Below are 16,202 nucleotides of genomic sequence, written 5' to 3'. Positions count from 1 at the left end.
TCTGTCATACCTTACATTTCTCTTTCTAGTTTTTCAGTCACCCACTTAACTTCATACCTAGTTAACAATTCTTGTTAAATCACCTGTTCAATTAACTGGTGTGGTTTCTATCTCATATCTGGACTCTATCAAATAAAGTTAGTATAAGATTATTAAAATTTAAGAAAAATTACAACCAGGTAGTGGCAATATGGGCTTCCCTGGTGGCTCAGATGGTAATGAATCTGCCTGCAATACGGGAAACCAGGGTTCGATCCCAGGGTCGGGAAGATCCCCTGGAGGAGGACATGGTAATCCACTCCAGTATTCTTGCCTGGAGAATCCCCAAGGATGGAGAAGCCTGGTAGGCTACAGTCCATGGGGTCTCAGAGAGTCGGACACAACTGAGCGACTAAATACACAGAGGCAATATATGACTCAATCATACTCCACTCACTCTTAGCTAGTATATACTCTATGTGTATATGTTTCTATCTGGTTTTTCTTTTGTTTGTGTGTTTGTTTGGATATTTATTTATTTGGCTTAATTGAAGGTGTTAATTGCAGCACTCAGGATTTTTCACTGTGGCCTGCAGACTTAGTTGTGGTATGCAGAATCTTTGTTGCTCCGCAGCCTGGCGATATTAGTTCCCTGACCAGGGACTGAACCCAAGTTCCCTGATTGGCAAGGTGGATTCTTAATCCACTGAACCACCAGGGAAGTCCTGATTTCTACTTGTTTTATTACTTTCTAACTTGTCATTTCAAATGTAAGAGGTTGGATTATTAAGGACGATTTTCCCCTCACATTTTAACAAGCTTAGCTATATAAACTATAGTCTGTTATATGACATACTTCATTTGGTGTGTGATCAATGAGTTACAGATGTACTGCAAGATGGTTATCCATGCAGTCCCAGGAGTGGCTGGTGCCTCTGCATAATTCACCCCTGGCCAGAAGCAGTTTGACATAAAAATTCTCAAAGAGTAACCCAAAGAATCAGAGTCTGATGATCCATTCTAGTGTGCCCTGTGATCCCATAGGAGGCAAGCACATGGGGGACTTGCTTTATTAAAGAAAGTACCCTCGAATAAAGGAACAAAGCCAAGGAATGTTCTATCTCCAGGACATCACTTTCATAGGCCTGTTGGAGTATATATCGCTGTTCATCACAAACATTGAGCCCTGAAGCTGCTGGAGTGCTTGTTCCAGGCACTCAAGGAGCAGGACGCAGAGCCTAATGTGTGGCCGAGAAAGGCAGGGAGGTCTGTCAGATACTCCTCATGGATTCAGCTCTCCACCTCTTTATATATATTGAATTCTTCCCTTTGTTTATGGCTGATGTGTCCTTTTGTTACATCCAAGTTAGCTGTGGAATTATTGCTTACATAATACAGTCATACTCTGTGAATTGAAGTTTCATCATTATTTTGTAAATTATACTTAATATGAAAAAGTTTGAGTGGATTCTAAATCCAGTCATGTTATCATATTATCACATTATGTTTTTTGGTGTGGAAAAAGTAAGAGCTATTAGTCATATATAATTTATGCTTGTAAATTTTGAATTTTTGTGAAATTATTTTAAATTCATCACCTACTTGTTCTCATCAATATATATAAGATGAATATAAATGCTCATCAATAATGACTACTAAGTGATTACTGTCAAACTGTCTTGTTCAGTAATTAGATGCAGTCATTTCGATCTTAAAACCCTACATAGAGAATGTTATGTTTATAGAAGCAATCTTGGGTTTTTCATTAAATTTTTGACAAACTTTATTTGGAAGCTTATGCAAATTCAATATTTAATATCAAACTAATATCCTTAATGTTCTTTTTCACATTATAACTATATAGAGAAAATAACTTTTTTCCACCAAGCCCCACATTATTGCTTCCAAATCCCCTCTAATTTATCCCAGTGTGCTGAACAAATATCATCATGATTTCTATGGATGTCATGATAAAAGGTTGAGAGCCACTCCTTTAAATTTTATTTTTTTAAGATTTATTCATTTGGCTGCATTGGGTCTTACTTGCAGCATGCAGGATCTTCATTGCATCATGCAGGATCTTTCGTTGTGGTGTATGGACTCTCTAGCTGTGGTATATGGGCTCAGTAGTTGCTCCACAGAATGTTATCTTAGTTCTCTGACCAAGGATCCAACCCACATCCCCTGCATTTCAAGGCAGAGTGTGAACCACTGGACCACCAGAAAAACCCTGTTTTAAACTTTAGATCAGGATTCTTAACCTAGAGCCCCTTAACGGATTTCAGGGTGTGTGAAATATGTAAGTGCATCTTTATGGGGAGACGGTTAATAGTTTTCATCAGGTTCTCAAAGCTTAAGAACTAGCTGATCACAGAAATTGCAAAAGCTCTTTTATAATTTCACCCCTGAAGAACAATAATACAAGTTAAGGGTTAAATGAACTCCAATGGCACAAGGATCCCGATCAGGTCACCATGTGGCTGTACTGGGACTGTAGGCAAAGACTGAAAGCCAATATCATAAAGCGTGCATTTGCCCAGAACTTCTGTTTTTCTAAAGCACTTTGTACATTTTTAGATTTCTTTTATATATATATATATGTGTGTGTGTATTTCCTATGGGGCCTAGCAGAGGCAACTGAAACAACAGTACCATTAAAGCTTACTGTAATTATTTGATGAGTTTTTCACTGCTTGTTATTTGATGAGTTTTTCACTGCTAACAAGCTGTGATAGACAGACTTTTGTTTTTAAAACAGTGACTAGTATATGATACACACTATTTTCTCAATTAATGGTGACTCAATGAACATGCACCAACAACTTCCAAATCTTAGTTTTCTTAAAAAGTCATACACCAGGAAAATATATTTCTCCTGTCGATAAATTAGCTTTCTATTTCAAACCTTATGTGAATCTGGGTACCTTACAATCCTAATTTTGACCAGAATTTTATCACCTCAGTTGTGGTGAATAAAGATGTTCTATACCTACCTAAAAATAAGACATGTCTTGACCACAAATCTACTTTACCTGATGTTAAGAAAAGGCATGGAATCATGTATTTTAAAATATTTTTATTACCTTTTTGCTTGATGCTATTTTCTACACATAGGGTATACTCAGAAAATGCCGACTGCACTTGGAACAAACTTAAGAGAATAACAAAATTATTTTAATTACACATGGGGTTTTACAGTTTATATTGCACTTCACGTTTTTTCACTTGAGAACAAGAATCCTGTGAGTTAGAACTCTGTTGAAGAAATAAACTAAAACTCAAAAACTTTAAGCCATTTGCTCAAGGTTTTACAGAGGCGAGGAACTAGAAGTGAGATCTCTAATTGCTAAGGTGTGCTCTTTCCCACTGTAAGATTATTTTGCACTGTAAGATTACCATTGTCCAAAAGAATTTAAGATTGTGTTGCTACATAAAAGCAGATAATCAGTGTTGCTGTCCCTGAGTCAGAGGTACATTACTAAGACTTACTGATTTGAATAACACTTTTAAAAAATTTATTTTTTATTGAAGGATAATTGCTTTACAGAATTTGAATAACACTTTTTTCTAGAACTGTACTTTGGTTAATAAGCCATGTTTCATTTATTTGTGTTCATTCAGCTTTCAGCAATGTAAAATTCTTTCCTCGGCATATAGCTTCCTGTTTCATCTGCTAAGCACTGGTTCAAAGTTCTTACTTCTGAACTTTGTCTGCTCTTTTCCTGTTTACTAAGTAGCTCTGGGAAAAACACAGTCAGATTGTTTAATCTGTGAACCGTACATCTTTGTTTAATTTTGGCTCGCAGGCACTCTTGACCACCACCAGGGGGCAAAAGCCTACCAGCTGGCTTCTCTGCTGTACATTCGACACAGGACTGTACAGTACAGGGACCCTCAGTGTCTGATTCTCACGGAACCTCCCTGCTAATTATTTCAGCCACAGGGCCCCAGGGAGAGAACAAAGGCTCGGCACAGAGGGCTCCAGTGGCACTTAACCATACAGCGGCCAGAAAGGGCTCAAGGCAGCTCTGCCAATTTACAAGAAGCAATAAGATCCAAGAGACGGAGTGACAAACAAGTGGCGGTGGGTTAATAACTGCAAACTCCTGAACGTCTGCGTTTTACAGACATGTTATATATGGTGGTATTTACCAGCACATCCACTCAAATTGAGAAAGAGCTTTGTCAACTCTTTCTCTGTGTAATCAATCCATGGTATTTACATGGTGCGATTTCCACCCCCGCCCCCCTTAAATCTTGAATTTTCATTATATTCTTGGCTTAGGTTCAGCTGATGATTTATCTTTTAGAAGAATACTTCCTTAGAATATTCAATCGACATTCCTCATGTGTCTATGAAATAATGAAATCTAGAGGCGAAGAGAAAGAAAACCCCAACGAGCAAATCCTGTTTAATCAAGAGACTTTCTTCCCAGCAGGAAGCAAGTGGGAGGTAAATAGCAGGTTGGACCCTTGTAGCTCCGTGAGCCCAGCTTGCTCGGCTTCCCCCAGTCTCTCTCGGCCTCCCTGCACTTCAGGAATAATGAATGAGCCCTTAGACAGGGGCACGGGTATCAGAGGAAGAACGAGGGTACCATGAAGACTCTCGGGGTATAAAATTACAAATCCTTCCTTCTTTCAAAAAGTCTCATCATAAAACATGGGGTCAGAGCGGAAGGGTGGGAAAGCTCAGAGAAAAGCCCTCGAGAGCCGGGTCAACGGTAAGGTCTCTAGCCCAGAAAGTCCCATCCGCGCTGAGAGGAAGCGTTTGAAACCCCGCGGCGCCCTTTCCCACCCGGAAACTGGTTCGCCTCAGGATTTTCACCTCCGTTTCTTCTCACTAAGGTGGGTTAAGCTGTGCGCCCAACCTCGGGGGGCGGGGGGAAAGGTTGTCCTTCAAGAGTGGGGACTCCAGCGACACTCCCTCCCCAGCCGCAGAACCCGCTCCGGAGCCCACCCCCTCAAACTCGGCGCGGCCGAACCCGCGCGATTCCCGGAGCCCAGGGGGAAACCCCTAGAGGGGGCGGCGGCCCGAGGCGCACGCACCCGGCCGGCTTCCGGCAACTCAAGGGTTACGGCCAGGCGGCGGCGCGCGAGGAGGGGAGAGGCGGTTGCTGACAGGTGGCGCCTGCGCACTGGGAGCGCTCATTGTGCCCCGCAGCTGCCGAACCGCCCGCCAGCCAGCCAGCCAGCCGCCCGCTCGGCGCGTCAGTCTGCGAGAGTCCGGTGGTGGGTGCGGAGTCTGCGGCCGTTCGCGCGGCCTCCTCCTCCTCCTCCCTGTTCCCCTCACCCCCACCCCACACCCCTTTGCCCCATCCCGGCTCCGTCCCCCTCCCGCCCCCCACACTCGGGACAAGAATGCCCTGCCCGGAACAGCCCAGCAGCGCCTAGATGGCTTTGGTCACGGTCCAGCGGTCGCCTACCCCCAGCACTACCTCCAGCCCCTGCGCCTCGGTGAGTCGCCTCCCGGCAGCCGCTCCGCTCGCTTCTGTCACTGCGGCTCCGCTTTGCCTCAGCGGGTCCCGCCGAGCGCCACTGCGCACGCGCCGCGCCGCTTCCCAGGCCTTGGCACCCGGCTGCCGCGAACCCCCCACACCCCCCATCTGAAAGGCGAGCCGCAGGAACTACCGGACGTTGATTTGTGCCCCCGTCACTCTGAGCACCTAGCGCCTCACCATCCTCGCCCCGAAGCCCCCTGTGGCATGCTTTCTTCTGGCTTGAGCACTTCCTTTCGGGAATGAGTCATTCTTGCTTTTCACCCTCCCCCTTCCTTTTACCCTCTGTTGCTCTGCTGCAGGGAGAGGACCCCGGGATTCCTGCCATGCCCCTTACCCACACCCACATCCCCTGGCCCGCACCCATTTCAAGGAGCCGCTCCGTCTTCGCCCACCGCCCGCCCTTCTTCGGGTTCTCCGGGCGTCTGCCTTCCCCCTGGTCACTTGCTGTCTTTCTTGTGTCCTGTCCGTTGGGCTGCATTGGATGGCTGAACGGTAGTTAGTCCTAGGGTTCTCGCCATCTCCCCTCCCCCAGAGGGTGGCGGGGGTCTCTGCTCCTTGGACCTCTCACCTTTCCTCGACGAGGTCCTGAAGCATCTGGCGCTGCTTGATGACCAGTGCCAATTCAGTTACATCTCACAGACATTAATGCATCACACTCATTGCTCATGATCGTTCTTGTTCTCTAGTCGTGTTTGTATGGCTCGTTACTTCAGATGCCAGTGCCAGTGAAGCGTGCTTCCAGAAGGAAAATACCCAGTAACCAGCCTTTTCCTGCTGGGCCCTCTTTGCCTTCGCCCCACCCCCACTTCTTTAAGCTCCATTCTTTTAGGCTTTTTTTTTTTCCCCCCTGGAAATATTTATTTTTTAAAACGAAATATTGCACCAGTGGGGCGAAATGGGATCTTAAAAAAAAAATCCAGATGTTTTAGAGGGAAATAGATGGAATGAATATATGAGAAATTGGAAAAACCATTTGGAACTTCCTACAGAACTGTAATTTTAAAAACTAGGTTGGTGGGTTTAGTAGTTTCAACTTGCAAACACGTATTCAATATACACTGAAACACCTTCCACTGTAAAAATTCGGGTTACTCTTAATTTATATATTAACTGAGGTGTGCGCTTTGACATCTTGGAAACATGCTGGTTTGTGATTTCAACATAGTTTCCTGAATTTCAAAATGTTGTTGTGTAGTGTGTGGTGGTTTCCTTTTTTTTCCCCCCTGAGCCAGCTTTTGCACTTTGTGTGACTAAATTGGCAGCTATATCCTATTCTAGAAGCGATTATACTTCAGAGGTTACCTTACCTTGTGTTGTTTGCAGAAGAACTAGCTGGGATCCTTGGATAGAAGTTCAGGGAGGCAGATTTTCATGCTAAGGAAGAACTTTGTAACAGTTGGGTGGACTGCCTTGCAAAATAGTGAGTGCTCATTTTGGAAAGGTTCAAACAAAAGGCTGGAGGTCCTTTGGCCTAGGAGACGGTGTAAGGGCTCTAACTCTTAAGATTGTGTGATTTTTAGAATAACTGCACTTGAAAGCTAGTAAAGTACTTGATGGTCTTCTGAAGACAAGTATCATAAGATTGGAAATTTAATATGTTAATCTTATATGTGGTACTTGATGCTAGTTTTTGGAAAGTCATTAACATACCATCAGACCAGCTTAATTCACTCTCCTTGTAAACCTTTTGAGGATAGTGGTTACCAGGCCTGATTTTGGCTGAGAGAGCAACTGAAGGTTAGTTGAGTCGAGCAAGTAAACCAGAAACCAGAATTATATTGACATGGTTTTCCTTGGGCATTGTTGAAAACAATTGATGCTGTAATAATAATATATGTATATCATGTTATTATACTTATTTTCTTGAGGTGAATGATTAGTATACAGTAATACCATATGTATTTGATATAACTTCGTTAGCCAACACTTGCTTATTTTAGAATCCTGAGGTATGTTAATAGGCACTTTGATATAGGTAATTAAATTGATCATGGGTAAGCTCAGTTCTTGAGCTAAATGACTGATATTTCTACATCTACTTGCTATAGTAGCCTGATTATTTCATTTTATATATAACCCTGGGAGAAAAGGAATCCTGGTACCGGGGTGTGTATGTGTGTGTGTGAAACAGTCAGTGTTGTCAGCGTAACTATGAGCAGTTACCTTTCCCTTTAAGTTGTCTTCCTATTCCACTTCACCCAGAGCTTTTTCAGCTGAGTTTTGCCATGGTGCTTGTATTCCAGTATTCGACTGCTGTCTGACTTGGATATTTTTGCTGTTGTGTCTCTTGCTGCATGGAAAAGTTGAGTTGTTTGTTTTAAGAGAGAGCAGAAACAATCTACAGAACCATGAAAGGAGAGATTCAATTTTGTGAGACTGGAGATTTAGATGTTCTTATCATTTTAAGCATTCTGTTACGGTGTTTCACTATAGGAGGTAAGACATTTTAATACTGTCTGCTCTTCAGTGTTTTTTCTTTAGGGATTAAACAAATCTATTGATCATCTACTGGGTGTGAATGACTATTATAGTAGTAAGATGTGTAAGATATTGACCCTGTTCTTCAGGGTCATGTAATCTTGGGAGGGAGGTGGAGAGGGAAGGCATAGAGACTAGAGGAGGGGCAAGAATGAGATGAGAGTAGAAAAGGAGTGTGAGGGGAATGAAACTAAATGTATAGCAACAGCCAGTTTGTAAATTGCCATAAGTATTGTATGAATTCAAATTAAGATAAATTCACTAGTGGCAATAGTAGTGAAACCAGTCTCTAACATGTAACTACCTTACATAGATTATTTACTCTTCACGGCATGCTCAAGGGAAATTTCTTTTATCCCCATCTTACTGATAAAACTGAGGCAAAGAGCTATTAAGGAATGTACCTAGTGACACTCAGCTGTTGAAGATGTAATTCAAACCCAGATGTGTCTAACTTTAGAGTCTTCCATCTTTTTCCTTCTTGAGAATCAAAGAGAAATATAACATAGTTAGGTGACTCTTGAACTAGGCCTTGAAGGGGAGGTTGAATGTTTGTAGACTGAGATAGAAGCTGGGGAGTAGAAAGTGTTCCAGGTGGAGAGAAGCTGTATACATCAAGACTCAGCAACGGAAACATACAAGGCATATCTGAGGAGATTTAAATAGAGCAGTTTGAGGAAGGATTTGTTTGGAAGAGTGGTAATAGATAAAGCTGAGGAGGCAGCTAGGGCTGCAAAGGGACTGCTGAGTTTAGGAATCTGAACTTGACAGAGGTGGTTATAAAGAGTCCTTAGAGGTTTTGAGCAAATACGATCACAGTAGTGTTTTAGGAAAACTGATCCACCAGCTATGGGCCAGGGGAGTTGAGAGAGGGAGAAAAGGCATGAGTAGAGCCTGTTAGAGGTTGTTACGGTGGCCTAGGTGTGAATAGTAAAGGCTTGAACTGGGAATGGGAAAGAGAAGGACAAATGCAAGGGACTGTAGAAAAGACACACAGAACCTGGGGCTTATTGGATGTCGGGGAGGAGGGATCAGAGCTGCCAACTCTTGGAATATATTGTTCTTCCCAGATAATAGATGGTTTTAATTAATTGAAGCAATTTAAGAATGATCTCTTACCTTCTATCTTTCTGGTATGAATTTTCTGAACAGATATCTATATTGACCCAGGGTTATATAAACACAGTGAAATACCATAAAAATCTTTTGCTTTTGTATAGTGCTATATACTTTTCAGCATGTTTTGTGTTCATGGTCCGATTTGATTCTAGAATAGCCTCAGAAGTTACACAGGACAGATATCAATGTTAAAAGGTTTACTGAAGATGACAAAACTGGTTGGGATAAGATCTAGCACTAGAACCAAGTTCCATGGCTCCTGGTTCATATCTCTTTCCATGGTGTAGTAAGACAAACAACATATTGGTTTCTGGTCCTGAGAACTTGACTGCCAGTAAAGAAATCAAGACTTGAGATGCAATTAAGAACTCACACTGTCTTTTGAGTTCATTTATATATTGTCTGTTTTGACTGTCTAGAACAGAATCATCCAAGTCTGTACAAATCATTTTTTGGTGATACCGTTATTTGAAGCCTGTTCTCTCTTAGTTTACACAGAAATCTCATAAACTTGAATATTTAGTTTCTATACTCTTAGAAGATTACCAGCAGCAAAATATGAATGGAAAAAGTCAGGTGCTGCTAAAGGCAGGCTCCTTATAGTTCTGGAAAATGATAGTTGATGTTTTTACAGCAAGGGCAGAGGAAGAAAACCTATAAATAGCTGACCCAAGGAAACAATTTAGCAGTTAGGGACTACTTAATGTAAGGATAAGTATATTCTTCTAAGACCCAGTACTCCTTTAGAGCAGCTATTATATAGTTATAACGATGACCCCAAATCTTTATAAGAAAGCTTAATCTTATTTTGTCTTGGTTTAAGCAGTCAGAATTGAGTAAAGTGTGTTTGTAGATAGAGACCCATCCAAGTTTCACCAAAGTCTTGATGTTTAAGATGCACATTTTAATTAGGAAATTCATCTATCTATATATATACAAATGGGGATGTGGGATAAGTAGATATTATTGAATTACATATATTCAAATATGACCACACCTCTCTCCCTAGGCAGAGCAAATAAAGCCATAAAGTATGAAATTGACTTATATAAAAGTGATGCTTTTTAATTTTTCAAAGACAGCTTTAGAAATTTTATTAACCTATAGAAATAATACAGGCCAACTGTAGGAAATTTGGAAAATATGGAAAAGCACAGAAAAGAGAATGAAAGATATGTGCCATACAGCTGAGCGTGTGTTTTTATATAGCTGAAGTGTTGCTGTATGTATAATTTTGTATGCTTTTTAAAAAAGTTTTATATATATCATAGGTGTATGCCAAATCACTTAAATGGCTGCATTGAGTAGTTATAACTCATTCTAACCTTTCCATTATTGATGAATATTTAGGTTTTTTCCAACCTTTAAATTACATTGCAGTGACCATCATTGTGCATAAATATTTGACAACATTTTGGAACATTTATTAAAGTTTCAAGAAATACAGTTACAGGATCTCAAAGTATAAACAATTTTATGATTCCTGTTACATATTTATACTTTCTAGGAAGGTTGTTTCCAATTAATATTTACTCCAAAACAACATAGTGTAAGAATGCTCATTTCTCCTAGCTTTATTAACACTGCATGTGCTCATTTTATTGTTAATCATTGATAATTTTTGAGGATAAACAGTAGTACCTAGTTGGCTTGATATATATTTTATTATTAGACAAGTTGAATATTTTTGAAATGTTTATTAGGCATTTCTGTTAACTTTCTTTAGAAAGATAGCTTTATTGAAGTACAGTCTACAAGCCCTAAAATAAACCTGTTTTAATAACTGTACAATTCAGTGATTTTTAATAAACTTCCAGAGTTATTCAACTACAGTCCTGTATTTCCATTTTATGAACTGTGCATCCTTTTCAAGCTGTGTATGCTCCTGGTACATTATGAATATTAACCCTTTATTTATTGAAACTGTTTGACTTTTAAGTGTTTGTATTGCCCTTAGAATAAAGTCTATACTCCAGAGTTTTGCTCGCAAGACTTTTAATAAGATAACCTTGCTTACCTCTTCAGCCTTGTCTCTTCCCAAGTCCCTGCCTTGCACACTGCTCAGTCAAGCTGACCTGCCATGCTCCCTTGGATCTCTAGGCTTTTGCACATGCTGTTCCCTTTACCTGGAACACCTTCCCTTCATCTGTTTACCTGACTAATTCCTACTCATCCTTCAGGTCTCAGCTTAAATGTCACTTCTTCTGGGAAGCTTCCCTGACTCCACTCCCAGACTATGGTAGGTGCTCCTTCTACATGCACCATAGCACCCTATACTTACCCGTCATGGCTCTTATCTCTTTATTGTACTTGACCGTTTGATTGCTTATCTCCCTAACTAACCTTTCAGCCAGGGACTTGGTTTATTGATATATTTTTGAATCACCAGGGTCAAAAATATTGGACTGCGGATCAATGGATGGATTGATGGATATAGTCATAGTTAGCAATTTTTTCCATTGTTTTTAAGCATTATTTTGTTTCCAGAAGCCCCCAAAATATGACTACCCTTAAGATTTTTGATACATATTGCTGTTTTAGGTTGAATCAAGCTTTGTTGACAAGCTGTGTATAAAAATGTCTGCTTCATTGTACCCTTATCAACCCTGAATGTTGTCATCATTCTTTTTGTAATCATAATAGCTCTTGTTTATTGAACATTTACTGTGTACCAAACACTGTGCTAAGTACCTTACATGCATTATATTGTTTTATATTGTTTAATTTTTTCTGGTTGCACCATGCAGCATGTGAGATCTTAATTCCCTAACCAGGGATCAAACCTATACCCTCTGCATTGGAAGCTGGAGTCTAAACCATTGGACCACTGAGGAGGGCCCCAGTTGTTTAATTTTTACATCACTCCTGTGGTGTAGGTATTATTATCTCTAATTTGCAAAGAAAATTGAATCTCAAGGAAGTAAAATGAGTAAAGTAAAACTTTGCCAAGGGTTATAGTTCTGGTGTCTGACCCCAGAACTCTCTTCACCACTAGTATTTTGTTGTTTTAAGTTACCTCTTTTTTTTTAAAATCAGAAGTTAAACATTTTTCAAATAATTTATTGTTATTTGTTTTATAGTCTCTGTTTAAGTCAGTCATGTGATTAGCCTAGCTTTCTTTGTGGATAGTTATTTTTGCTATATTGATTTGTAAATATTTTTCATATACTTATAACATTAATCTTTTTCTGTTATGTTGCATGTTTAGCCTTGGTTTTCATTTGCCATTTTGTTTTTTATTCATTTTGATGTACAGGCATTAAGACACCTTAATACTGTCATTTCAGAGTCTTTGTGTGTTTCCATTGTTTTTCTGCTTTGTTCAATTTTCCATCAGTAGAACAGAGAAATATTCACTAGTATTTTCTTAAGTTGTTTTGTAGATTACGTTTATACTCAGTTTTACTGCATAATGTGAATACTGAATTAATTTTGTTCCAAATAGTTAACTTGTCCCAGTTCATTTTATGTAACAACCACTCCTTTTTTTCTAATTCCACCTCTGAGAAACACTGCATTAGAGTACAAGCTAGAGTGTGTTGCAGTGAAGTTCCATTGCTCGTCCCACAGGAGCTTGCTTATTATTTAATATTCATTAAATTGCATGGACAGAAAATAAACAAACTAGCTTAGATTTTAAAATTTGACTGGTTTGAAGGAAGAGCAGGCCTTTGGTACTCAAAAGGTGTCTTCAAGTCTCTTGTCCTTTCTCTCTGGCTTTAAGTGAAAGGGAGCAGATTCTAGATTATGCCCATTCTGAAAGAGGCACCGTGCAGAGCCCACACTGCCGTCCCGTGTAGCACCACTGCATGCTATGTTCCTGGTTCCAGCGGCTTAGCACTTTGCAGTTTTTCCATTAAATGCCTGCTGTCATGTTGGCTACACAGTGCCTAGCTCATAGTAGGCATTTCCATGTTCATATTTTTCATTTATTTGTTCACTCATTCAAGAAACCTAGCAGTAGTAGGGAAACTACTTTAAAAAAACAAACAACCTCTCTGTCTATTGACAAGATTACCCAATCTGAAATAGGCCAGCGGTTCTGTGTACGTGGGGGGAGGCACCTCAAGGGGTCTTGTTAATCAGCAAGGAGGGAATGAGTGCTGCTTTGTGTAGGTGATGCCATCCATTCTCTTCCTCTGGTTTTCAGCACTGAATCCTTTTCAGATACGCTTACAGACTGCCCTGCATTTCCTTGTGTAGCTGAGCAGCACAGCTGCTGTTCACAGTGCCCCCCGTTTTCCTGTTTGTCAGGACAAAGTCAGGTGAGGCGATCTTGGCTCCAAAATGTAGTGGAAGCTCCCATGATTCCCTAGATTTCCTGAAAGCGAAATAATTTCACTTACTTAGTGGGAGAGGATATGCTTAGAAAGAAATGGGCAGAAGTAATCTACTGTGTTACAGCCTTGATTTTTTTCTTGAAGCTGCTTGGTTTTGTTTTTTTAAGATAATTTTGTACCTTTTTGTATCCTGTGCTATACTGGATTCTGAAGGTATCTATTTATTTACTCATTCATGCCAGGATTGGGGATCCAGCAGCCAGTTAGTGCCTGGCCTCAGGAAGCTTAGAGTAATTAAATAAGTAATTATATTACAGTGTAGTGATCATAATTGATGCGTAAGCCTTGAGGAAGACAAAGAAGGCCAGCAAGGACTTCTGAGTCCTTGCCTTAGAATTTATAGGTCTAGTAGGGGAAGGCAGCTATAAGCTAAGCGTGAATTAAAACAAAACAAAGCCCTGGGATGGTGAGTGGACTAGGAGAAGCACAAACCAAGTGTGAGCATGGATGGGAAGGAGATGTCAGTTTTCTACAAGATACTGGACAGAGAATGTTTAATGGATTAATTGGAAAAGTTGGAGGAGCAAAAGATTTTTGGAGCTAAGAAAATGAAAGATATGTTTATTACTTCCAAATATTAAGTGTTAATCTCTTTCAGTTCCATTCACAGTTGGAAGTCAGTTTCTCCACAGGGTGATGATTGTAGAACTTGTTGTCTAAGGCATGGTAGCCAGACACAGAAGCTTCTGTCTTTGCATAGTGTGTGTTTGTAGGTACTGCCTTGTCCCTCTTCCTGCTCTATACCTCCCCCCACTTAAAAACAACAGCAACCTCTTTTTTTAATGTTTCATGCATGTGAATGTATGAAATTATATTCATTGAACTTTAAGGGAAGACATCCTGTGCAAGTTAATCATTAGAACAATGATTCTCCAATTGTTGCTTCAGACACTTTTATAGAAAGAGCAACAATTTGGAAGAGCCCCCTTTTTCCACAATTATGATACTTAGCATGTCTCAGGCAAGTATTAAAATAAACCACAGGTTAGCAACTCATAACACATTATCTTAATCTATTAGGGAAGCTCACTGATTCTTTGAGGTTTAAGAAAGTGATTGTGGTTTAGACTAAAAATAGTACCTGCCAATGATTATAATATAAATCACATGAGAGTGGGGAATCCCTGAAAATATTTTCATTTCTCCCTTTTTAGGCCTTCAGAAATGCCTGTAGCAACATGAAGCAGTTTAGCACAGTGGTTAAGAGTGTAACATCTGGAAAGAGCCTGCCTAAATCTGAACCCCACCTTTAGAACTTACTAGACTTAGGCAAGTCCCTTAACAGTTCTGTGCTTCAGTTTGCCCATCTGTGAAGGGGTAATATAGTACTTCTTGCACAGAAATAAGAATTAAAGTGCCTTAGCATCATGCCTGGCACCAAATATGCATGCACTCATGAAGTATTAGTCATTTTTATAATGATGGTAATTTAGAGTTGCTATTTGGTTGTTAAGCAACTTTTCATTATAACACAAGTTTGGTGGGTAGGATATTTGTTTTATGACAATATAATTCATATGAACTGCCTATTTCTAGGATTAGTTTCTCTTTTTTCTCTCTTTTGTATATTTTTTTCTTCAATAATAGCTACGTTTTAAACATTGGGGCATCTTAGCTCTAGTTGCCAATCTCTGTGACAGAGTATGTTGTGTATGATTTTGTAATGACCCTGGAGTACCATTAAGAATGATTAATGCAACCACAATCTTTAAAGATCTTTTCCCTTTGGGAACTTATCAATTTTTCTAGGCCATGCTTAGCAGCATGTTAATCTATCGGATGTTTTGCTCTATGGTAGAGCAGATCTTTGTAAGTGGTCACCTTAGTTTGTATCACCTTAGTTTGTATGTGTTGGTGCTTTTAATGATCGAGGTTATGAATCGTGTGGCAAAACAGAACAGAAATTGACAGATTTTTTTTAAAATATGGAGAATCTAAGGACACTGAGTGTGTTGAAAGGTGTTTATGGACTTAAATATATCTCTGTACGTGGAAATAATGCTTTCTAAGAAATTGATGCTTTCGAATTGTGGTTCTGGAAAAGACTCTTGAGAGTCCCTTGGACTGCAAGGAGATCCAGCCAGTCAGTCCTAAAGGAAATCATCCCTGAATATTCATTGGACAGACTGATGCTGAAGCTGAAGCTCCAGTTCTTCGGCCACCTGATGCAAAGAGCTGATTCATTGGAAAAGACCCTGATGCTGGGAAGAATTGAGGACAGGATTAGAAGCCGGCAACAGAGGATGAGATGGTTGGATAGCATCACTGACTACAATGGATATGAGTTTGAGCAAACTCTGGGAGATGGTAGATGACAGGGAAGCCTGGCATGCTGCAGTCCATGGGGTTACAAAGAGTCGGACACGACTTAGCAACTGAACAACACAACGGCAAGGAAATAATAGTTGAGAAGAATGATCTGTCTAATCCGGCTATACCAGGAGTTGGCAGTAGAAATTGAATGCAGCTTTTTGAAGATGTACTTCCAAAGCAACTGGATAAACTCACATATGATATAATAAGAGAGCTTTGGTTCAGACTTTGGTTGCATTTAGATTACAGTTTTTATTATAGAACCTTGTCAGAAAATAGAGACAACCTATTTCTTCCTAGAGAGAGTGCTGAAAAGGATTGCCTTAAGATTTCTATGAGCACAATATTTTGATTTGTCTTTTTGATCTGTCTTCTACAAGCTGCAACTTTCTCAACTCTGAGCACTTTTATGCTGATTCTGTGGTTTCCAATTAAACTTCAAAGGAAGCTGTACAGGCTGTAAAGGAAGTTTGGT

The 16,202-nt window shown here is 40.1% G+C and overlaps 2 protein-coding genes across 6 annotated transcripts in view; one reads left to right on the top strand and one right to left on the bottom strand.

Moving 5' to 3' along the window:
- EFCAB5 (EF-hand calcium binding domain 5) overlaps positions 1–6,159 on the bottom strand; it is a 110,163-nt gene extending 104,004 nt beyond the window's left edge. For 2 of the 3 annotated variants that reach the window (XM_070478795.1, XM_070478798.1), the window contains exon 1: positions 5,415–5,500. The gene's annotated coding sequence lies outside the window, so the exon portion shown is untranslated. Of the gene's footprint in view, positions 1–5,414; positions 5,501–6,045 lie in introns of those variants that run through there. The other variant, XM_070478796.1, reaches the window with a different exon arrangement.
- The window catches only part of SSH2 (slingshot protein phosphatase 2), a 228,689-nt gene continuing 217,629 nt past the window's right edge, over positions 5,143–16,202 (top strand). For 2 of the 3 annotated variants that reach the window (XM_020911788.2, XM_020911787.2), the window contains exon 1: positions 5,143–5,433. In XM_020911788.2, the coding sequence (XP_020767447.2) occupies positions 5,371–5,433 (63 nt within the window). In that variant the 5' untranslated portion in view covers positions 5,143–5,370. The remainder of the gene's footprint in view (positions 5,434–16,202) is intronic. The other variant, XM_020911790.2, reaches the window with a different exon arrangement.

Source organism: Odocoileus virginianus, chromosome 17 (genome assembly GCF_023699985.2).
Source record: "Odocoileus virginianus isolate 20LAN1187 ecotype Illinois chromosome 17, Ovbor_1.2, whole genome shotgun sequence".
Taxonomy (NCBI): Eukaryota; Metazoa; Chordata; class Mammalia; order Artiodactyla; family Cervidae; genus Odocoileus; species Odocoileus virginianus.
The sequence above is the reverse complement of the archived record's forward strand: the minus strand, read 5'-3'. Positions and strand labels throughout refer to the sequence as shown.